This window comes from Sorex araneus, chromosome 1 (assembly GCF_027595985.1).
Source record: "Sorex araneus isolate mSorAra2 chromosome 1, mSorAra2.pri, whole genome shotgun sequence".
Lineage (NCBI taxonomy): Eukaryota > Metazoa > Chordata > Mammalia > Eulipotyphla > Soricidae > Sorex > Sorex araneus.
The window spans coordinates 429476057-429500724 of NC_073302.1; the positions used below are offsets into that span (position 1 = coordinate 429476057).

The following is a 24668-nucleotide window of genomic DNA, read 5'->3' on the forward strand; positions in this document are numbered from 1 at the left end:
AGGAGTAATTCCTGAGTGCATGAGCCAGGAGTAACCCCTGTGCATCGCTGGGTGTGACCCCCCCAAAAAAAAAACACATCAATAAAGACAGACTATAGACTAACAAGTGTCAGGTGAGTGACTACGTATGGTCACAAAGTTTTTTTGTTTTGGAATAGATGATTAAAATATTTTAAAATTGTAGCCATGTTTGCACAGCTCTGTGAATATACTAAAAAACACTGAGGTGTACATGTTAAAAAGGTGAACTGTATAATGTGCAGCTCTCAATAAAATTGTTATAGAGACAGCTATGGGCAGGTAGGTAAATAGAAATAATAGGTTGAACAGATGGATGGAATGATAGATAGATAGATAGATAGATAGATAGATAGATAGATAGATAGATAGATAGATAGATAGATAAAGATGTATGTAAGTATATAGTGAGTACTACTAGGCTAAGAGATCTAAGGATGCCTAAAAACCGTCTTAGCCCATGCACTACCTTACCTCTGAGGGTACAGAGCCAATGGTAATGTAACAATTTATTAATCATGTTGTGCCTAAAACACTATTACTGAAGAGCTTCTTGTAAACTGATCTCAGTCAGGATCAAGACAAAAGGTTTAGGGGGCATTTCTCCTTACTTTAAACCCAAACCTGAATCTTTCCATTTTATTAACCGATGCTAGGTACAAAGATAAAGTGAGCAATTAAGAGCATTCAGGAGAATGGAGGAGAATCGAATGACTGGACTTCATTGTATGAGGGAGAAAGATCATCCTAACATTAAATATCCTTAAAAGGAAACAGAAGGAAGGAGAGAGAATGAAAAGGACAGACGAGGCACTCACTATTAACAGGATTCTATGCCTGCAGTTAGGTAGTACCGTATTTACATATAGAGTAGAAAGGAGGGAATAGAAAAAAGGTCCCTGCCCCTCTGCTGAGATGTTCTTGTCTTGTAGGAGGAGTCAAGACAAGAGACAAAGATGCAGATAGTGGGAAGAGGAAGGTGTCAAACCCACTTGGGCAGACGACCTCAGTAAGCTTGCTTCACTGTGTCTGGCAAATCAAAGCCCCAATCAAGGAAGCAGCTCTTTTCATGGTTTCCAAGTAAGTCCTTAAGCCGGGAGGAAATTACAGAATTATTAAGGTGAATTGTGCTTTATAGTGGGTCATGATTGTAGGAATAAATGAATTAATTGCTTTGTAAATATTATTGAATATTTTGGTCAGGGAAAGCCATTTCATTTATATTCTTAGAGCTTTATTTTATTAATACCTGATGTGGTTATTTTTTCTTCTTCACTTCACTTCTGCGTGTACTTGTAGTCAGAGTATACCCGAGTTCTATTCATGGAGAGGAATAAAGCTGGAGACAAATTTCATAAACACCTCGCAGAGACATAACCCAGTGACTTGCTTTCTGGCGCATTGATTTGTGAAAGGGAAATGAACTGCAGGGTGCCTTTGATGAGAATAGTCCTTTTCCACTCTGCTTAGCTCCCAGAAATGCAACGTTCTGACCTTTCAGTGAGATTAAGCAGCCCAAACCCCAAGGGAGGATGTGGGGGTGGCTGGAGAGCCGGTTAATGCTGAGAGCTGAGGCACACATTCTCCGGGCAGATCTCCTGTACTCGGGGTCGGAGTTGAAATTTTTCTTCACCCCTTTGGACTTTTTCTGGATACATTGAAATATGGGTAGGGCATTTGCCTTGCACGAGGCAGACCCAGGTTTGATTCCTCCATCCCTCTAGGAGAGCCCGACAAGCTACCGAGAGTATCCCACCCACACGGCAAAGCCTGGCAAGCTACCCGTGGCATATTTGATATGTCAAAAACAGTAACAATAAGTTTCACAATGGAGACATTATTGGTGCCCGCTCGAGCAAATCGATGAACAACTGGACGACAGTGCTACAGTGCTACATTGAAATATATATGTAAATATGCACATATGTATATATGCATATTTACATATATGTACATACATACATATATGTACACACATTGGAGTATATATCATATATATATATATATATATTCCTCCTGTGCCATTCTCTTCTTACCTCTAGAATGTATGTCTCAGGGTAATTCCTGCTCCCAGCTTAGAAATCCAACCACAGCTTGGCATTTTACAGAGAGAAGTGGTCTATGTTCTTAGTTCCTCTCTCCTTTTCAAAATTTGGGGACACACAGAAAAGAGGTAAGAGTGATATAATGACCATCCAGTATCAAATATTTTGATTTTTAAAATTACTTAATTTTAGCCATATATTCTTCATCTTTTTTTCCTTTCTTACTTGGCTGAAATAATTTAAAGTTATGGATAAATATGATATACATATATGGAGAGAGACATCAATAAATAATAGATATAGCATACCTGAATACATCAGCATTTATTTCTAAATATAAGCACATATTTGTTAAGTAACAGTTTCATCTTAACTCTTTTTAAAAAACATACTTTTTTGATAGCATTTAATACCAGTGACATAAAAAATTTTCCCTATTTGGTTCCAAATTAACTTTTTTTATTATAAAGACATTAGGAATTTTTAAAAAATGGGTGCCATGATTTACAATCACATTAGTGATAGGGTTTTATGTATAACACAATCCAGCACCACACTAGTCCCCCGAGTGTCCACTAACCTCCACTGTTGTGGAGACCCTCCAATCCTAGTCCCCACCACCCTTTCCCTGTGGTCAGCTCCTACTGAAGACCAATTCTTGGTTTTGCTGCCAGAGGACATTTGTTATACCCCTACTTTTTTTTCTTTATATCTCACATATGAGAGAGATCATTCTGTGTCTGTCCCTCTCTTCCTGATAAATTTCACTGAGCATGACACCCTCCAGACCCTCCAGAAGTAGCAGCAAATTGCATGATTTTATCTTTTCTTATAATTCAATAGTATTTCACAATATATATGTCCCACACACAGTTTCTTATTCCGGTCAACTGTTCTTAGACACTTGGGTTGTTCCCACATTCGGACTATTGTATATAGTGCTATAATAAACATAAGAGTGCAAATTTCATCTCTGGCTAATTTTTTTGAGCTTTTGAAGTAGATGACAAGAAGTGGAATTGTTGTGCCATATGAAAGCTCAATTCCCAGGTTTTTGAGGAGTGTCCATATTGTTCTCCCAAAAAGGCTGGGGAAGTTGACATTCCCACCAGCAATGAATGAGGGTACTCCCCCCCCCCCACCCATCCATACCAACACAGGTTGTTTTTGTTCTTTGTGAGTGTGCCAGTTTCACTAGTTTGAGATGATATTTTTTTTTGTTGTTTTCATTTGCATTTCCCATTTCCCTGATGATAAGTACAGCTGAGCATTTTTTCATATGCTTTGTCCATCTGTATGTCTTCTTTGAGGAAGTTTCTTTTCATCTCCTCTCTTCCCCCTTACTTTTTGATGGAGTTGGTTGTTTTCTTTTTGTAAAATTCTAACAGCGCTTTATATGTCTTGGATATCACTCTTTTCAAAGGAGTGCTGGGCCAATATTTCTCTCCCAGTCTGTGGGGTATCTTTTTATACTGATCCTGAGTTTTTTGGGTTTTTTTGTTTGTTTGTTTGTCTTTGCAGTGTAGAAAGTTCCATTTATAATGTAGTTACATTTATTTGTCTTTACTTTCATTTGCTTGGACAATGGTATTGAAATGTTGAAGTATTTCAATGTTATGGAGAATTCTACCTATGTTTTTCTTGATATAATTTCTGTACTCAGGTCTAATGTTGAGGTCTTTATTCTGGTTTTATTTCATTTTTTTGTATGGTGTTAGGGGCCTGCATTAATTTTTTTGCATGTGAGCAACCAATTAACTTTTAATTTTAGGTAAAATTTACCATTGTTGGTATAATGTGGTGGCATTAAGTACATTCAAAATTATATTGCCATTACCACTATTTCCAGAGCTTTCTCATTACCAAAAAAGTCTTTATGCCTTAATTTAAGAAACATTCCTATTTTCTATAATTCCTTCTCAAATGATTTTTTAAAGATAGATAAATCAAATAAGCTAATATATTTCCTTTTTGTTATTAATCTTGTAGCCTAAAATGTATTAATCTTCTAATCTAGAATGTTCTCCTCTTTCTATACCTATGAACACTTATATTTTATTCTCATGCATTGATTCTTGATGATACTGGTCTAATTACTCCACCTTTCAGGTTTGTTTTGTTGATTTTTCATGGTGCTATTAAACCATCTCTTCTATCCTCTTGCTTTTTGGTTCAAAGTTAGATCAAAAAAAAGGCTTGATAAGAACCAGATTAAAAACTTTGCTATGAAATCTTCATAGACAAACTACACATTTCCTATTGCATTGTATGATTGAAGCTAATATTGATCCACTGTTTAGGTGATGGCAGCTTATTAAACCAATTTTTTTTCTTTTTGGGTCATACCCAGCAATGCTCAGGGGTTACCTTGACTCTGCACTCAGGAATCATTCCTGGCAGTGCTGGGCGACCATATGATATGCCAGGGATCAAACACAGGTCCCAGGTCCGCTGCGTGCAAGGCAAACTCCCTACTTCCTGTACTATCGCTCTGGCCCAAATATGTTTATTTTTAAATGAGTCCTTAATGACTTACACTTCTAGAGAATTGATTATCTCTGTTTTGAATGTTCAGATAAAGGCACTCTGGGTTGTTGCCTGGCATCTAGGATACGGCCTTTTACCCTAGATAGAAGATAAGAGGATCAAGAGTGAGGCTTTATCCTCTTTATGGAGTAGATGCAAGTGTTTAAATTTATCTCTGAGGGTGGTCAATCAGACCAGAAGTTTCTGGAATATTAAGACCAGCTCATACTATCTTTACCCTAGACTCAGGGGCCTAGGGGAGAGAGAAGCCTTGGCCAGTCATTTACTGGAGTGTAGCCAAGAATTGATAGCTTTTTGCTAACACTTCTTAAAGACAAATGACCATGTAAATTCAGATACAGATGAACCTTTCATGGCATTAAAAAATGACTCCACCTCTACCTTTAACTCCCTGCCCCTTTCCCCCACAAATCACTTTAGTTAGTATGTTCATTCCTTAGTTTTGTTTGGGGGCCAGTTTAGGAGCTGCTCAAGGGCTACTCCCAGCTGAGTGCTTGGGGCTCGCTCCTGGTGAAGCTGGGGGAGACCAGGCGATGTGGGGAATTGATCCCACCTAGTTCTCTCTCTCTGGCATGACACAAATCACTTTAGAGTCAAGAATGAAAAAGTAAGAGCACTTATGAGTTCAAAATGAAAATAAAAAATTCCTTAGATTTTTTTTAGAGCACTGGTTAAATTTTGAGTGAGGAAAAGTATACATCTATCTGTTCTCTTTTAGCTACTATAAACTGATCCATTGAAAATACAAGCAACTAGGATTTAACTAACCTTATTTCTGGTGTGACCGCTTGCCTTGCACGCAACACACCAAGTTCAATCCCTCAGCTCTTCTAGGAGTGATCCATGAGTGCAGAGCCAAGAGTAAGTCCTGAGCACAGCTTGATGTATCCCCAAAGCAACCCAACCAAAAAAAATATTAAAAATGACTTGAAAACTAAGAATTAGGGTTACTTAGGAAAATGACTTATTTCCAACTAATAACTTTGTTTCATAGCAATTATATACCAAAGTTAGTTAAACTCTGTCCAAAGTGACTTTGTATTTCAAGATCCCTGGGGTAGGAGGAGGCAGGGATGATAATTAGTGCTAGTTTGATTTTATTACTTTGGTTTACAGCTAATGCAGAATTTCCTGCATAGCACTACAGAATTTAACTCTAGGATGCTGGGCTAACAATTTTCATTTTATAGCTATCATAATTAATATCCCTTTCATCCACTTATTCTATAACTTCTAGATTTTGGCCTCAAAGCTAACAGTTGGGTAGGGAAGTGGCAAAGTTTCCTTGGAGGAAAATGAAGTCTCCCAAGCACTGCCAGGATTGACTCCTGAGCGCAGAGCCAGAAATAATCCCTGAGCACCACTTGTGTCTCTAACCACCGACCCTCTCAAACCCACTCTCTCAAAACCTTAACAAAAATATAAAGAATAATTCATCCCTTTCCTTTTCTCTTCTTATATTTCTCCCCTTGACATATCCTGATCTTCTGTTCTTTTCTCTTATTTCCTTCTGCTTTTGTCCTGTTCTTTCCCACTTGATTTTTCTTAACCACTTGCTATTATCAACTTGCTGACTTGGCTGATCTCCCTGCCCACCCAATTCCCATTTGTCTGTACCTGAAGGGTTCCCTGCCTCCCCTAAGTCCATGGCAGGTTACAAATACTCAGTGGAATGAGAAAGTGGAAGAATTAAAAAAAAAATGGTCAATAAGATTCATAAGGATTCTACAAGGATAATAATGGAATGGCTTGAATCATGTTCAGAACTTTAAAGAAGTCTAGGGGGTATTGTGTATTTAATCACAATAAAGCCCTAAACAGGTTGACTATGATAATACAAAGCATCTTTTCTTTTGTGGAGGATTAGGAAGGCTGGAAGACGGGGGTGATTATGTCATACCAACTCATTGTGAAGACTTCATTTTTATACAAAGAAGTTCTGGTTGGACTTGTCTGTTGTCTGTAAGATAGAGGAAGTATATGAAAATAATTTAGATATGATGGTGAAGCCTACCAGAATTTAATGTTTAGTGGGAAAAAAGTGGGCAATTTGCTTAACGAACCTATTTACTCATCTGTAGGATGGGGTTAACGATTTGTATTTTTCAAACAACTGAAATAATTTTATATAATATCTCTATAAAGCACTCATTATGCAAGAAGAGTGGGGAATTGGCTCAGTGACAGGACATGCTTGGATGTGTGAACCATCTAGAACCTTTTGGCCATCACACTTATAACCACAGTATGAAAGCACAGTACTGGGCGGGAGAGATTTACCACAGGTAGGGCACTTGTCTGGCACATAGCCAACCTGGGTTCAATCCTTTGTATCCCATATGGTCTCCTGAGCCCTGCCAGGAGTAATTACTGAGCTCAGAGACAGGACTAAGCTCTGCCTGGTGTGGCTCCCAAACAAAACAACCCCTCCCCGCAAATAACCAGTTCTACTTAGTGCCTAATTAATTCGTAATATGTTTTCTCCATACATTGTAACTTAATAGATATATATCTTTCAAAGTATATAGATCCTGGGGTGAAAATGAAACTGTCATTGAGGGAACTGATTGAAAAGTATTCACACACACACCCCAGGTTCTACATGGACACTCAAAGAACCTTTAAGAACTCTCTAGGCCTGAGGGCTCTAACTAGGGTACACAAAGGAAGCACCACAGCTTCTGTGTTGATGATGAAATCTCACCTTAAGGGGGACACTCAGTTCCCAGCTTATTTTGGCAACGTTTTCTTAAGTCCACCATTTCCCTCCTTGATTCCTGCAGGATATTTCGCATCTTTGGTGATGAGCTTCAAGAAGTGACTGTATCTGCTTTCGCTGCCTGTTTACGAAGATTTAAAATTTTAGGTGGGGAGGAAAAGGAATGGAATGTCTTGGAAAAAGAGTTTGTGGTAGAACGAGAAAGTTAGAGGATTATCATACCTTAGCTTGTGCCCCCTGGTAAAATAGGGCTTTAGAATTTTATTTCCCAAAGGAAAAATTACTGTCACAAGTTAGCCACTTGTATCTCAGCAGTGATTTAAGGCAAGAGAAGAGACATTTCCCTAAATCTCTTGGCTCTGCCTCCTCCTGGGCCCTAATTAGCTCCAAGTTAATTGGGAAGGTAATAGGGGAGACAGGGAGATCAACTGTCCGCTGCTCATGAATGGGCTCAGATTTACAACTAACAGTCAGAAGTGATTTAGCATTTTCTAGAGCTTGTGTCTCAGTTTCTTGTTAAACTTCTTATGGTGGAACATCTTCAGACAGACAGCCCATACAATTGGGCTTTTAGACTTAACTTTTCTATTGGGAAGGCCAAATGAATTTGGAATATTCTGCTTAAGCCGAATTTATCCCTTGTTATTTTAAAGGCTGTAACAAGTTGTTTTTAAAATGTTTTCAATCAACATGTCCTTATTTATTGTCCTTAAGACCCAGAGGCTACTTTAAAAAGGATTTAATTTTCAAAGTCTGGTAAGTAAACAAAAGTTTCCCAATAGCATCTTCAGGCGAGCACCCAAAGACCTCATTCTTGCCACATTGCTTAGCTGCTTCACAATAGTCCATTAGTGCTGTGCCCAACCAAACCTTGTATAGTCATTTAAAATGTTAACCTTCCAGCACAGAATTACCCGCCAATTAATTTTTCCTTCTTAATCACCATGTTTAGCAAGAAAAACAAAAGCAAAAGCAAAGCAGATTTAATATGGGATTATCTGACTAGACCCTACGCATATCAAACAAAAAAAGGTTGTGTTGGGGGTTCATATGAGTAACGTTTAGAAATATTTATTTACTTCTCTCCCAAAAGTATGAAAATATCCAGAGGGGATTAGTTAGATAAGTGGAGGCGAGACTGATTTTAGTCCTGTGGGGATTTTCAAAACTTTAAAATTAACTCCAGAACCCACTGTTGTGTGGTTTGGGTTACCTTCTTTTCTATTCATCCTCTGTAAAGATCTATCCTAGGGACAAAATCCAGAGATTCGTCCTCGTGTCTCTTCCTTCTGGCAACCAGGAGGAAAGTTAGGAAATACAGTTCTATGAGTCAAGACATGCCCACTGTTAATATAAATGGCTTCGGCATCTCAATGGTGGCGTGCAGCTTAATGGCAAAATGCCTGCCTGGCCTCTAAGGGGCCTGAGCGCCCCCCAGCCACCTCTACCGCTGAGTGCAAAAACCAGCCCTGCTGTTATGATCCCTGACGCCAGAAAAGCATGACTTTCTGCACACCACAAACATGTCTGTGACCCGCAGACATTGGGACAGAAATAGATCTTGAGGGTGGGGACATACCCAGCAGTGCTTAGAGTCTACCCCCTGCTCAGGGAGCTAAACACTAACCTCCTTCATGATGCAAAGTAGTCCCCAGCCTAGCGCTCTCTCCCTCCCTCCCTCCCTCCCTCCCTCCCTCCCTCTCTCTCTCTCTCTCTCTCTCTCTCTCTCTCTCTCTCTCTCTCTCTCTCTCTCTCTCTCTCAAGAAGACAGGAGAGACAGTACCATGGGTACAGCATTTGTCTTGCACTTGGACAACAGGGGTTTGGTCCCTGGCACCGCATATGGTCCCTCAAGAACCACCAGGAGTGATCCCTGAGCACAGAGCTAAGAGTAAGCACACACACTGAGTGTGCCCTCTCCCACCCACTCCCCTTCAAAAAAAAAAATCCAGCAAACAAGCAAGCAAAAAAGAAGGTGTGGAGAAGTACCATGGTTGGAATGTAGAATGTATAGTGTGATACTGTGGTAAAATTATTTTTTAAAAATGGTTTGATCCAATTAAAATATTATTCTGACCATATTCCGATATGAGTTGGTAAAGGTATGAGGTGATAAATCTCCTCTAAAGTCATCCAGGGACACATGCTTCTCCCAACTTGTGGTTCTCTCTCCATAGTTCCTCAGAAATCTCTCCATTCAGCCAACAGTTAAAAAAGTACAGGAAGTGCTTTTCAATCAGTGCTCAGGGGCCACTAGGGTGCCACCTGGTGGTTCTGGGGGCAGAGGGGAGCACGTGGTGAGGGTGATGGAACTCAGAGCTTCACACACAGTGCGTGTGCGCTCTTCCACTTGAATCACATCCTTGACACAGGAAGTATTTTAACTGGCTAGCCCTAGAGATGGCACTCACCACTCCAAGTCATTTTCTATTGATCAAACCTTACATCAAATGGCTCTGGCCAAGTTAAAGAGAAGTTAGAAAGATAAGTCAAGTTGCGTGCCCAATTCACAGCCATTTTCTGCCACAAGGGAAGACAGCAAGTTCCTTAGGGTAGCTTCTAGATCTACTTCCATGTGTCGGGACAGCAAGCAAAATATACGGTTCTGTTTTCAGTTTACTTAATGCCTAGCACTAGCATCACATCTGGGTCAGTCCTAGAAGAAGTCATCCCTCACCATTAGCATAAACCAGTATTCACTGGGAATATACTTGTTTATATTTCGATTTTATAATATTTCAAGATACCTGGACCAAGATCCTAGAGAGGTTCTGTTTGGAATCTGCCCATACTCTTGCACTTTGCCTTTTGATTACAGTTCCCCATCATCACTTGTATCACTTGTATCACTTGTCATCCCGTTGATCTTCGATTTGCTCGAGCAGGTGCCAGTAATGTCTCCATTCATCCCTGTCGCGTGCTAGTGTAGCCCAGTGGTATCTGCTCGCTCCAGGAACAGGAATAGCCTCAAACTGTTCATTCAGGGTTTTGACAGAGAAGTCTGACCATCTCGTAGGTGGGTGGCCACGCAATCTTTTGATGTCCCATGGAATCCAGTCGGTAACAGCTTTAGTCCAGTGGTCGTCTCTAAATCACATTATGTGTCTGGCCCATCTGATATTCGACACCTTGGCAAACGAAACAGTGTCCCTGATTCTTGATGGTCCATATAGGTCAGACTCCAGATTCCTTCTCTCACTTGAGTGAAATGTGATATTCCAAGCATAGCTCTTTTGAGATACCCTCTTTTGAGATACCCTCTTTGGGATACCCAAATAGCATTCTCATCCTGTTTTCGTAGGGCCCAGGTCTCTGAGGATGAGGATGTATGAGGAAGAACGGTGGAGTCAAAAATATGTACCCGGGGCTGGAGGTCCTTAGTCCTATTAACAACTTCTTTGATGCTCTTGAAGGCGTTCCACGCTGATCTCTTCCTCCTGTGCAGTTCTGGTGCCAAGTTGTTCCTCATATTGTCTTCTCGACCCAGGTACACATAGCTGCTGCATTTGAAGATGTTCGTTCTGCTGAGAGCAAATGGAACATCAAGGACTAGTTCGTTTTTCATGAACATTGTCTTGGTGAGATTCAGCTGCAGTCCGACCTTTCCACACTCGCGGTAGAAGTCGGCCACCATTGTGCTGCTTGGCTAATGTTTGGTGTTATTAGGATGATATCATCAGCGAAGCGAAGGTGGTGTAGTTGCTGACCGTCTATCTTCACTCCCACTCCTTCCCATTCCAGTTGTCACATGACATTTTTGAAGATGGCACTGAAGATTTTCAGTAAAATGGTATCACCCTGCCGAACCCCTCTCTACGATGATCACTTCCTTGTAGAATGGTGAGAACTTGCTGGTGAATCCATAATACAGCTCACAAGGATCTTGATGTACTGCCCTGTCGATGTTGTCAATGAAGGCATGTTCACATGTTGCTGCAATAGTGCCAAAGAGCTCCCAGTTGGTGGTCATTCTGGGAGTTCTCTTCTTAAACTTAAACTTTGCAGTCCTTTCTCCCCACTCTGTGAGGTAGAATTTTGCACGAAGGAGATGGTGATCCGATCCCATTTGGAATTTTGGAACAACAGCAACATCAGTAAAGCTAAACAATTGAATATGATGGAACTGTCCACTGGGAGACTTCCATGTCCAATGTTTAGATTCTGCCTTCTGGAACTGTGAGTTACCATGGATGGTCTTGGTCAACATGATAACTCAGACAGTCTCCCACCCTGTTCATTCCATTCTAGGCCATGGGTCCTGATGTGGAGTTCTTTGGGCCACCTTCTGGTCCTATCTTGGCATTGAAATCATCGACAATGATCTTGTAGAAGGTGTGGTCTTCTTTATAGAACTTCTCTAGCTCCAAGTATAATTTCTCAATTTCTTCTTCATCGTAGTTGGATTTGATGTATAGATGACAAAGATAGAAACTGCTGGCAGTGAACCACATCTATTCAAGTGTAATCATCCGATTTGGGTTGTTAGGCATTTGGATGAATCAATGTTCACAGCCAAGTTTGTGTTGACAAGGACACCGACACCACTGACACCTCTATTGTTGCATGTTCCAAGGAACAGTTCTTCTCCAGTGTCGAAAATGGTGTGATGTGATTGATGCCTTCTCATCTCGGTCAGACCAATGATGTTGTACTTGATCTTCTGCACTTGCACTATCAGGTCCTCAATGGATGCCAGTGTACATGCGTTAAAAGTACAGACAATCATTTTAGTCCTTCTTTGTTCTGGCAGTCTAGTTCGTCCCTGAGATTTCATCAGCCTCTCCTTGCTCATCCTTCTTAATGCTGCCATATTTGGGGCTCGTTCAGTGTCAGGGGAATGAAGCCTATTGTTGTTAGTGTTTTTGGCGTTTTGAATACACCATGGGTAACTTGCCAAGCTCTTCAGTGCAGGCGGGATACTCTCTGTAGCTTGCCGGCCTCTCCAAGAGGGATGGAGCTTTTTGGGAGGCCTCTAGTTGCCCTTGTAGGTGTTCCCATGGTTCACACCATATTTGAACCTCCTCGAATATGGTGCGGTAGTCAGGCAAATAATCCACTGGAAGCTATACATAATAGTAAACCCTATTACGTAAACCCAACTTGGTCTCATGAGACCTATGAGGAGAGAAAATGTGTCATAAACACTTAAAGAACTGTCTCCATACCTCTTCAGAGACTATGAAAAACATGGTTTTTATCTTTTCTCAATTGATGTATTTTTCACAGTTGTCATGACTGTCTAATTATCTGCGCTCTTACTTCCTGCATCTCTCATTAACCAATTTACAAAAGCCATTTCATAGTGCAGCCATTTCAGAGACATCCATTTGTTCTCATTTACTTACAGAGTAAGGCTCTCCCTGAGATTTTAGCTCCCCCTGTACTGTTTGCTCAAGTCTTCTTATATAAGGAGGATAATGACATGAATGGTACAACGTAATGACAATAAGGTCCTACTGTGCCCCTGTTCTGTTTTCTAGCTTTAGTGGTAGGTTTTTTCACTGCCCCATCCACATTTTCCTTTGTCATCCAAGTCACACATTTATTATATGGTTTATAGGTGTAAGAATGTAATATTCACTCATGTATTTAGTAGTTTCTCTGACTGTTCATTCCATCAAAAGTACTATTTGAGTACCTTGTATGTGTCTCACAGTCTGATGGGTGCTGGAATCAGAGAAAAGAAGAATACATATAAGGTCCTTTCCTCATGAAATTTATGAGAAAGACAAATTCTAAATATATAATAATGTAATATATAATCACACTTTCAACATTCATATGAAAAGCCTTTTTGTCATTTTGAATAAACCTGAATGAGTGATAGATTTTTTTTTAAGTTGAGATATTTCTTTCCTTTTTAAAAATTAGCCTCTTAGGGAAATTATTCATCCTGAGGAAATCATTTCACTTGCTGATAATATTCATCAATTCATTAAATAATATTGTGTAACTATTAGGCATCACACAAAACTTTCCAAGTACAAAAATAAACAGACAATTTCTTTGGTGTGTGTTTGGGGTGGGGGAGGGGGTCGGTGCAGTACCTGGCAGTACTCTGGGCTTACTTCAGGCTCTGTGCTCAGGGATCATTGCTGGTGATCGCATGGAGGACCGGGGATTAAACCCAGGTCAGCCATATGTAAGGCAAGCACTATTTTTCTGTCCCCTCGAGAAACAAAAAGAAATAACTTCCCACCTTTAGGTGACACAGTCCCATTTAGCAGACCAACATGCAGACCCCTCACTCATCCCAGTGGTCAGAGGGGCAGGGAAGGAGGTTCAATGTATAGAGCACGTGCTTCACATGTGCAAGGCTCTGGGCTCATTCCTGGCACCATGTGACTTCCACAACAACCAAACACTGTAATGGTCATAATGGAAAACTCTGCAAAGTGCTCTGAGGCATAGGAAGGTGAGGGTCTAAATTAATAGGGCACGGAAGACTTCACAGAGCAGGTGGACTGAGACTGAGATGAGAAGGGTGAATAAGGCTGGGCTTAGTGGGCAAGTCCAGGAAGGCCAAGTTGGCTGACCATTGGGACTTCAGTAGTCATACTACAGTATGAGACTTCTCTGTGAAGTGGGCCAGCCAGTTTAAATCTATATGCGCCTAGGTATAGCCAAATAACCAGTTTTCCAATGGGTCTTGAGCAGAAGTAATGTGCATCATTTGGGGGCCAGGTTAAGAAGCATACATACCTTTTCTTCCTTCTTTCCCACTTCATTAGCTCTGGAAGCAAAGGACTCTGAAGCTAGATGACAAAACTGTAAAATAGAAAGACCATGGGTGGAGGCTCCTTGCACAATCAACTGCTTCATGACTGAGAAATAATGGCTTGCTTTATTCATTTATTATATCTCATACCTTGTTATAAGCAGTGAGCTCTAATTTATACAAGACTGACAAGGAAAGTGAACAGTTTGCAAAGGCATACCAATGTGAGTGTTCAACAAAGAGTACATGCTCCATAAATAATAGGCATTGCAGCGAGAGTATGATGGGGGAATACAAAGAGGTCAGGTTTTGTAGAGGAGGGCATACGTGATTGGTGGGAATGAGGGGAAGTGGCTGGATAGATAGGCCTAGACTAATTGAAAGGGATCTTGAATGCCATGCTAAAAAAATTTAGCTTTAATCTTGGGGAAGAAGAGGAGTCAATGAAGAATATTGAAAATGGGGGCTGGAGCGATAGCACAGCGGGTAGGGCGTTTGCCTTGCACTCGGCCGACCTGGGTTCTAATCCCAGCATCCCATATGGTCCCCTGAGCACCGCCAGGGGTAATTCCTGAGTGAAGAGCCAGGAGTAACCCCTGTGCATCACCGGGTGTGACCCAAAAACCAAAAAAAAAAAAAAGAATTTTGAAAATGTTGGAGAAATAATCATGAGAATAATAGTACATGTCTGAAAACCACAATATATCAGACTTCATTTTCTTTCAATATAAGATTCTGACCCAAAGATCAAAGAAAATTTCAAAATCAGATGGCACTATGGGTCTCATCAAATCTTATTTAGTGAATGTGAAACATGAGGCCCAGAGAAGTTAAGTACTTTATCCAAGGTCACACAGCTAAAGTTTGGCGGGACAGATGAACTAAAAGGCTAGTCTCTTCTTGCCAGCCCTACAGCATTGCTCTTTCCACCATTCCACAGGGCTTCAAAGCAGTTGAGACCAGCTGGTGTGCCTGCTTTCAGCTCCCTAATGAAGACATTGGGGATTTAGAGGGAGGGTATTTTCCATGAAAGATTGTCTTCTCTGTAATTTCTCATCTGGCCTAAACCACTATTTTGGAAAAGGTCCATTTTTCAGCATCAGATTTCCCTGGAGGATGATTGGGAATGTGTTCAGTGGCCTATGGGGTGCCCTTGCACTTCCAGAGCTTTCGTTAGGAAGACGAGAAGAGAGCAGCAGCGGTGTGAGCTCCTGGAGATGCTGCCTGCTCACTTGGCATCTGGGGAGTTATTGGCTCCCCTCATTACTGGGGTTTGGTCAGCCAGTGGATTGTCCTTCAGGGGTCACAGCTAAACAACACGTTCAGCTTGTCTGTTTAAAAGGTCAAATCCCTATACCTGGCATTTTAATATTACTTTCCATTTGTCGCCAGTTCACTACTTCTGGTTTTCATATATTGTTGTTAAACTGATTCATTATCCGTTATAACTATTTTTACTCCATGTACCTTGGGTACAAGTTAATACAATGCATATTTAATTGTTTATTTATTTATTTATTTTTATTTATGGCTTTGGGGATATACCCAGCAGTGCTCAGAACTTACACCTGGCTTGGTGCTCAAGGACCACTCCTGGCGGTGCCCAGAATTGTGCCAGAATTGAATGTGGGTCAGCCACATGCAAGGCAAATGCCCTATCTACATATTATCTTCTTAATGCCCACTGGGGGCTTGACCTCGGGGAAGCATGACATATGGAATGCTTGGGGAATACCTGACTTACGGTTTTAAGGAGTGATTTCACCACTGGAGAAGCTGGAAATTGAGTTGGGACGAGAAGGGCAGAGAAGGTCATTTGCCCTGAGGTTTCCGAGAAAGCTAAAGAAAAGAAATTTCTTGGCAATTTTGCCCTCGTTTAAGGATCACCTTGCTTCTTGGTAATTCTTTGCTTGTATTCTTTGGTGATTCTTTGCCTCCCTTGCCTGTTGCTAGGTAGCTAGGTCAGTGGGTTCAGGTGAAGTATAAACGGAGACTGAGAGTATTGCCTCAATCCCCGAGGGCTGTCTTGGTGCATGCCAAGATTTCTTATGCAGTGGGAAGGGTGTGGTTTTTGACGTCAAACAGTATTTAGCACTCACAGGCTGTAAAATGTTGGGCTAGTTTCTTCACTTCTCTGAGTCACCTTTTTCTTTCATGTGAAATGGGAGAATAATGGAAGCTATCAGTGTTGTCCTGGGGATGAAATTAACAAAGCTCTTCTCTCTGTACTAGGCACAGAATTGGCTCTTGGCAAGTGTTATTTCCTTTCCAGGTCTCCCGGAAGGTCCCATTAATAGCACGCTGAATTTTTCACTTTAGTATTAGTCAGTTTCCCCATGTTATTAAAAGATTTTATTAATCAACTATTATTTAAACTAATATTTTTCCTGGGTTTAAGGACATCCGGACTATCTTTACCAAATTATGAAAACATCACAGATTTGGAGAGATTTTCTAAGTATTTATCTTCTCTCAGCTTGGTGACCCTGAAGGTATGTCCAAAACCCAGAACTTTTCAGGGCTACTATCTAGTAGCATGGTAGCTACTACATGGAACTTTATCTGCTGGAAAGGTGTCACATTTCTCACAGTTGATTTTAGAAGTGATCAGAAGATGCCACTCTAAACAATGCAACAATTAAAAACACAGGCAGGTCTTTCCTTCATTCACTTCACTGTTATGTATTCAGAAGAACCTGTATATTGGTTTTCTATAGCCACCATAACAAAATACCATGGGCCGGCTTCCTTACACATAGACATTCATTTTCTCATAGTGCTGGAGACCAGAAGTCCAAGGTCTGGTTTCTTCTCAGGCCTTTTTCCTTGGCTGGTACCTAGATTCCTTGCTCTGCCCACACACAATTTTACTGTGTATCAGAACCCTGATATTTCTCTGTGCATCCAAATGTCCTCCTACAAGGACACTAGTCATTCTGGACTAAGGCTCACTCTAAAGCCCCCATTTGAATATAATGAGCTCTTTGAAAAGTTTATCTACAATAGATGATCTTTTGTGAATAGCCTCTTTCACCTAGAACAATGATTTCAAGATTCATTCATATTGTAGCATGTTTTAGCACTTTATTCATTTTTATGGTTGAAATATTCCATTGTAACATTTTGTTAATCCATTCAACATTTCATGAGCATAAGTTGCCTCCATATTTTAGCCATTATAAATGTTTCTATGAATTATGATATAGAAGTTTTTGTGTGGTATGTATTTATTTCTTGGGTATGCATAGGAAGAGAATTCTTGAATCATTTGATTACTCCATGTTTAGCATTTGAAGAACTGTCAAACTATTTTCCAAAGTGCATCTTTTTTACATGTCCACCAGCAACATCTGAATGTTTCAATTTTCCGATATCCTTAACAGCATTTGTCATTGTCTATTTTTATTATCGCCAATCTGGGTGTGAAGAGGCATCTCACTGTATTGTTGACTTGCATTTCCCCACTGACTAATGATGTTGACAATTTCTTCTTGTACATATCAGTAATTTGTATATATTTTTGGAGGACTATTTGTTCCATTCTTTTGCCCAAGTTTTATCTTGGTTATTTGTCTTTTTATTATTGAGCTGTAATGGGGTTTCTGTAATTCTGGATACAAGTTCCTTGTCAAATACATTATTTTCAAAGTTTTTTTCCAAATCTATAAATTTTTATTCTTTAATTTACTTTCAAAGTTTGTTTCACTTTTGTAAACTCAATTATTTTTAAGTTCTTCTTTGGAGCAAAACAAAATCTTACTGCTTACAAAGTATTTGAGTTACACACATTTCTTATTTTTTTCTTATTCTCCCCCTTTCAATCTGGGAGGCAAGATCTAACAGAAAGTGTGAGGACACTTTTTTCCTGAATCTGTAGTGGAAACCTTGGCAGGAATTTTACTTTTTTAATGGTGTCCTGTGAAGCCCAAAAGTTTTTAATTTTGAAGTCAATTTATTTTTCTTTTCTTTTTCACTTCTGTTTTGGATGAGTTACCTAAGAAACCAGTGCCAGATTTTAAAATTATAAAAATTTACTCCCACGTTTTTATCTAGCTTTTGATTTTTAACTCTTACATTAAGGGTTATAATCCATTTTCAATTAATGTATTTGTATGGTGTAAGTATAGATCAACTCTTACCTTTGCATATGGATTCCCAGTGACTTCAGTGCCATTCATTAAAAACAATAAACAAATAAAAATTCTTTTTCTTTCCCTATTGAATTGTCTTGGCATTCTTACCAAAAAGAATCAATTAATCATAAATATGAGGGTTTGTTTCTGGATACTGAATTACATTCCATTGATTTATGTGGGTTTCCTTTTGCCTGATGTCTTGATTATTGTCATTTGGTTATAGGTTTTGAAATAGGGAAGTGTGCTTCTTTCAACTTTGTTTTTCCTCTTTAAATGTTTTGGCTATTTTAGGATCTTTTTTCATCTGAATTGTCAGATCCGTTTGTCTATTTCTGCAAACACAAACAAGCAGCTAGGATTTGGACAAGTATTACACTGAATTTAATTTTTAGACTGTTCATTTTAAAAGTACAGAAACACAAGTGGGCCAGGGTGTAGCTCAGAGGCAGGGCACATGTTTTGCATATATGAGGCCCTTAGTTCAATTCCCAAAACCACACACATGATTAAAGAGATTTTTGTATATTGATATTATATTATCACATTTATGAACTTGTTTGGGCTGGAGCAATAGCACAGCGAGTAGGGCACTTGCCTTGTATGAGACTGACCCAGGTTCCATTCCTCTGTCCCTTTTGGGGAGTCTGATAAGCTACCGAGAGTATCCCGCCCGCACAGCAGAGCCTGGCCTGGCAAGCTACCCGTGGTATATTCGATATGCCAAAAACAGTTACAACAAGTCCCACAATGGAAACATTACTGGTGCCCGCTTGAGCAAATCGATGAACAACAGTGCTACAGATAGTGCTATGAACTTGTTTTATCTTACATTTCTAATCATGATTATATACTGCTTATTCCATGCAAGGCATCATGTTAGACATCATACGGTGGAAAGCAAAGATAAAGATGATATGATTCTTGTCCTGAAGAAGTTTACAGGCTAATTCAGAAAAGACATAAACCTTTTGAGTAAATAATACCCCATCAGAGCAATGGATGGAAAGAACCGAATTGTAAATGAACATTACAGATAATTAGAACTCTAACAAAGTTCAGGGGGTGGAGAGACATTTCAAGTTGGAGAAGTCTGAGGAAAAAATTAACTAGGAAGGATTTGGAAACTCATTCTGTTCCTGTCTTTTCACTTTCTTCTTCCTTTTTACTGTTAAGAATCTCTTTTCCTTCCATCTCTCTCCCTATTCCACTTCTTTGAAAACATAGAGTATAATGGTTGTTAATTATCATGATTTTACAAACATGGTTGATCAGCACCACCTATGATACCCTGAGCACCACCAGGAGTGATCCCTGCACACAAAGCCATGAGTGAGCCTGAGCACCACTGCATGTGGCCCCAGAACTAAAAGATATAGAGAGAGAAAGAAAGAAAGAAAGAAAGAAAGAAAGAAAGAAAGAAAGAAAGAAAGAAAGAAAGAAAGAAAGAAAGAAAGAAAGAAAGAAAGAAAGAAAGAAAGAAAGAAAGAAAGAAAGAAAGAAAGAAGGAAGGAAGGAAGGAAGGAAGGAAGGAAGGAAGGAAGGAAGGAAGGAAGGAAGGAAGGAAGGAAGGAAGGAAGGAAGGAAGGAAGGAAGGAAGGAAGGGAAGATTGATTCTGGGGGCTACCTTACAACTATTGTATCATAGTTTCAGAGTCTGAGACATGGAAATCTACATAAAAACTTTTATCATGTGATTCAGAGTTTCAGCCAGGTTTGAGAACCTCTGGGAATAGCGTTAATAGTAAAACAATCCCCGAATTCATTCCAGTGTCTGACTCTATCAAGGATAATCACAAATCAAGGTCACAAGCATGCTCAGGTAAGGGTATATATGAGTTGAGGCAACAACTCCATCTTTAGTGAAAAAACTCTCAAAGCACATACTGAATTGAGAGAGTTCAGAAGTGTCGTCAGGAAGATTCAATCCTACCAACTTTTATTTTTGGTATTTGAAAATCTTAAGACATCTCCTAAGATCCTTCTGCTATGGGTGATCCTTAGCCACTGGTGGCACATAGATAACAATCTCCAGATTGAATAATTATAACAACTTAGCATATTGTTTAAGGTAAATAAAATGCTTTAGTTATGAAAGGCAGCCCTTGCATATCATCTCTCTCCAGAGGCAATCTTTTGAAAATGGTGAGAACATACGCGTTTAGACATGTATATAAAACACACATATTTTTAGAAGCTAGTGTTTTCAATATCATATCAGATACTAATCCATATAATGTCTGTAGATCTAGTCCATTCTTTGGATCATAGCAATATTACACTATCTAGTGTCATGATATAGTCCCATTATAAAAATATCCTACATCTATTCTGTAGGATGCTTTTTTATATCTAGTTTTTGCTCCAAATCATGGTGTAATTCACATCTTTATATACTTTTTGTGAGATTTCTTCCAGGGAATATATGTGAGACAGAAAGTACTCAGAAATAGAATATACACATACTCAACTTTATTGGATTGCTCACTGGATTGCTTCCCACAGTAGCCGAACTAATTCTTACACTCTTCAGTGACATAGAAGTTCTTTCTCCTGAAAGAACACTTGATATACACCTATGCCCTATTTTCAGGTTCTCAAAAGTGTGTACTGGAATGTAGTTTAAAAGAAGTCATTGGAGACTGATAATCACAAATATCATTGAGGGCCTCTGCTTGTGTATTTGTGTCCACATTATTATACATATTATGTTTGGGAGCCACCCTTTGCAATATTCAGGGATTGCTCCTCACTCTGCACTTAAGGATCACTCCTGGTTTGACTTGGTCCCCCAAAGTATGGGGTTCCACATGCAACGCAAGCACTCAACCAACTGTGCTATCTCTCTGCCAGATCTACTATCTTAATGTACAATAAGTAGGAACAGTGTGCTAGTGCTTTTCTTGGGGTCTGTGTTGGCTGTGTTCTGATCCTTGAGTTAAAAAGGTAAAAAGGTAAAAAAGGTAAAAAGTTAGAAAAGTACCCCTAGCCCAACCTATCTTATGGATGCATTTTGAATCAAACAGGGGTATGTGTTTTATTAGTCCCTGGGTGGTGTGACTCTTACATCTCAGCTTGCCAGGCTAACTGGGGGTCTGGGGTGTCACTTTCTGGACCCCATAGTAGGTGTATGGCTGGGAATTGCCTCCACTTCATTGCTTAGGGCAGGGGACTCGTCAGCGCTGTCTGCCAGCCTGCTGGGTGGTGTCGCAGCGTGGAGTGTTTGTGGCTGTTTTCAAAGCCCTGAGGAATCTGAGAAGCAAGTGAGGGAATGATGCATGAAAACAAAAGGCAGTGGAAAGAGTGACCAGCCAGCAGGCTCCAGCAGGCTGGAACGCTCTGTCCTTGTTATTACTGCTTCATGAGAATGCCGCTGGCTTCCTGGCAAGGGCTGGAAGGTAGAGGCTTCTTGAGAAAACAAGGACAAGTGACCCGCAGTTTGAGACTGGAATCGGGCCAGTTTCCTCGTCTTTCCAGAGGAAGGCAGAGGGTGGGCAAGGCCAGACCTGGGCCCCTGGGGTGGGCTTCGGCCCCTCTTCCCCTCTCTCGTGGGGGCTCTCCTTCGAGTATTCTCCTCCCACTCCCGAGCAGCCCAGCCCTGGTCTCAGAGGAAGGCTTGGCTCCGGAGACAGGCTGGGCGGGGCCCTACAGAGAGCTGTTCCCCAAGGAATGAGCTGAAGGTCAGCCCTTGGGAGGAAAAAGAACTTCAGCCATTCTTATTCAAGGGGCCTTGGCCACATGGAAGAGGCCCCCCTTTGGGGGCAGTGAGACCAGGGAGTGCCGTCATCCCCCCTCTCTATTACCTAGTGAAGTCGCTGGACCCCCGGGCCCTCCCACAGGAAAGCCTGCCTGGGTTTGCAGCAGAGAGAAGCTGGGGAAAGGGAGAGTCTTTATGAACTTGTTGTTGAATGGTTACTTTGATGTGTCCTTGGTGGGCAATCCAGGAGTCAACCTCTTTTCTCTTCTGAAAAATCTCTGTTCTTGGACATATAAAATACCTGATGTAAATGAAAAGGGAGCATTCTCTTCCTCTGTGGAAGGATAAAGAATAAAAATAGGTCTTTGTGGATACAATAGGGCTCAGTTGAGGGTGTGGTTTGCTTGGCAACCACTCAAGCCAAGTTTTTTCTCTTGGTCTCCAAAATTCTTTTGATTTAGCCTTTGCCTGACGAAATCCTAGAGGATCAATTTAAATGTGCCCCCATTTTGGCGGGGTGGGGGTGGGGGAGGCGGGGTGTGTGTCAAACTCCCATCAATAGACTTAATCATTCCCTTCTTTCTGGACACACTGCATTCTGTTTAGTATAATAAAAATCTATCATTATTGTGTGACAATTCTTTAGTTGGGATCGTGCCTTATTCTGTGTTTGCTTGTGTTTCCGCAGTATTTACAGGCAGGACTTGAACATAAATCCTTTGATAAATGTTTATTGAATGAATCAAAATTTCTGAGAAAACACCAACACTCAAACTTTCATAATTTTTTCCTTAATTATTCCCCTGCCTTTTCCCTCCCTGGGGTGAACTGCGAATCTGTTTCAGCTCCACAAGGACTGGAAGACCTGCTAAAACAAAATATAATGTTGGATTTTTTTCTTCGGATGAATTGCTCCAGCAGGCCTGGGTGTTTCAGATATATCATTCTGTTACAGGTACAGAAATTGTTTCCCGGAAACACTGTCATTATTATCTCTGAAAGGCAGGTCTGTGAAATTGTTATTTTCCATTTACGGACGGACAAATGGAAGCTTTCTTCCTCATTTACCAATTACAGAATGTCCACTCTGTTCAAAATACAGTGCTAGACTTTTCATGGCATGTGAAGACATACGAAAGAAGGCTCTCAAGAAGACATAGACGCTAGTTGGAATAAAAAAATATTCTCTGCAAAAATACTTGGGAGCATATAATTTGAATCATATGGGTGACCTGAAACCAAGTGCCAAGGGGAAGGTTGAAGGTTGGCAAAAGAGATTCCAGCCAAACTGCTCAGATCATGGTGGATGGCATCACGTTCATGGTGAGATTTTGTGTGAGACTTCATTTGGCCCTGCTTTCCGGTGACTGCTGTAACAAATTAGCACAAACTGGGTGGCTTAAATCAACAGGATTGCATTTTCTCACAACTCCAGAGGCCAGAAATCCAAAGTCAAGATTTTGGCAGGGCCAGGCTCCTCCCAAGATTCTGAGACAGAGGCTGTCCCTCAAGCTTCGGCTGCCTCCCGCCTTCCCTGACTTGTGACTTCCCTCATTTCTGATCCTATGGTTCATTGGTTCTTCTCTTCTTCCTCGAACTCCCCCTATTCCTCTTTTATTAGGGTTCATGTGGTTACCGTTAGGGTCAAGCCAAGTGAAAATAGCACGAGCTTCTCCTATCAGGATTCTGAACTAAAGAATTTCTTTTCATGTTGTGTGTTAGCCTTGTCTTCTGAGGATTCACACGGAAAGATTTTTTTTTCTTTTTGAAGACTCACTAATCAGCCCCTAAGAGCTCCTTTTACTTCTGTTTCTGCCATGTGCTCCATAAGGTTGTTCCCCAGAAGTGATATTGTCAGGGAACCCTGCCCTCTGCCTTGGTGTTGGATTTTGTCAATGGGGAGCATCAGAGGCAACCAGAGAGTGGGGGGAGGTGGGGGGGAATGAAGCATTTTTTCCCCTCTTATATCACCTTAGCCATCATAATTCTGGCAGTAGTTATGCTTCTTCTCAGCTCTAGCTCTTTTGTTTTTTCTTTTTGGTATGTGAGGGGTCACACCCAGCAGTGCTAAAGACTTAGTCCTGACGCTGTGCTCAAGGATTACTCCTGGTGGGGCTCCGGGGACTAAACGGGATGTCAGGGATCGAGTCCAGGTCAGCTGCATGCAAGGCAAGTGCCTTACCCACTTTCCTACCAGTCTGGCCCCTCCAACTCTTTCTGCCGTTCTGTAACACCGTTTCTTTCCCTTGTCTTTTCAACCCCAGGCTAGTCTGTTCTTGCTAGTCTCACTACTCTCGGTCACCTCAAAATTCCCTAAAGTTTCCACAACCCTGACTACATCCTTGTAAGTCATGTCTTCATCAAAGTTTTTCAAAATCTCAGCTGAGGGTTTCCGGCCATGATCTTCACTTACACAGATACTAAGAGGCAGAAATTGAATTTCCAGAACAGAGACTCTGATGGCCTCAATCTCGGTGTAAGTAATGACTAGTGGGCAGGGGAAGGTGATTCAGCATACAATAGCAGCTGGATTTCCTTGTGGGCTCTCCGGCAGCAAATATCTGTTCCTTTGTACTCTAATTATCTGCTATTACAGTGATTCTGCTTCCACTGCCCTCGCTCCTAAGTACTTTCTATTCTTCGTGTCTCACAGCTTCTATTGCCTCTTGGTTGCTGTTGCCACAAGACTTCAGCTCTTTTTCATCTCTCTGTGGATCTTTTTGTTTCTGCCTACTGTTAACTGCTGACTCCATCTCTGTCTTTCATATTTGATTCTTTCAAAGGACCTAAC

At 40.7% G+C, this 24668-nt stretch overlaps 1 protein-coding gene and 1 long non-coding RNA gene across 4 annotated transcripts in view; one reads left to right on the plus strand and one right to left on the minus strand.

The window, feature by feature from the left end:
• MKLN1 (muskelin 1) overlaps positions 1 to 24668 on the plus strand; it is a 347617-nt gene that overhangs the window by 138966 nt on the left and 183983 nt on the right. For 2 of the 3 annotated variants that reach the window (XM_055124497.1, XM_055124493.1), the window contains one exon: positions 951 to 1098. The exons of the other annotated variant lie outside the window; for it this stretch is intronic. In XM_055124497.1, coding sequence (XP_054980472.1) covers positions 1088 to 1098 — 11 coding nt within the window. In that variant the 5' untranslated portion in view covers positions 951 to 1087. The remainder of the gene's footprint in view (positions 1 to 950; positions 1099 to 24668) is intronic. 3 annotated transcript variants of the gene reach the window in all.
• The window catches only part of LOC129401706 (uncharacterized), a 67031-nt gene that overhangs the window by 13300 nt on the left and 29063 nt on the right, over positions 1 to 24668 (minus strand). The window contains exons 2-4 of the long non-coding RNA XR_008628419.1: positions 14032 to 14097; positions 7315 to 7450; positions 2055 to 2159 (exon numbers count right to left, since the gene is read on the minus strand). This is a non-coding gene — a long non-coding RNA (uncharacterized LOC129401706). The remainder of the gene's footprint in view (positions 1 to 2054; positions 2160 to 7314; positions 7451 to 14031; positions 14098 to 24668) is intronic.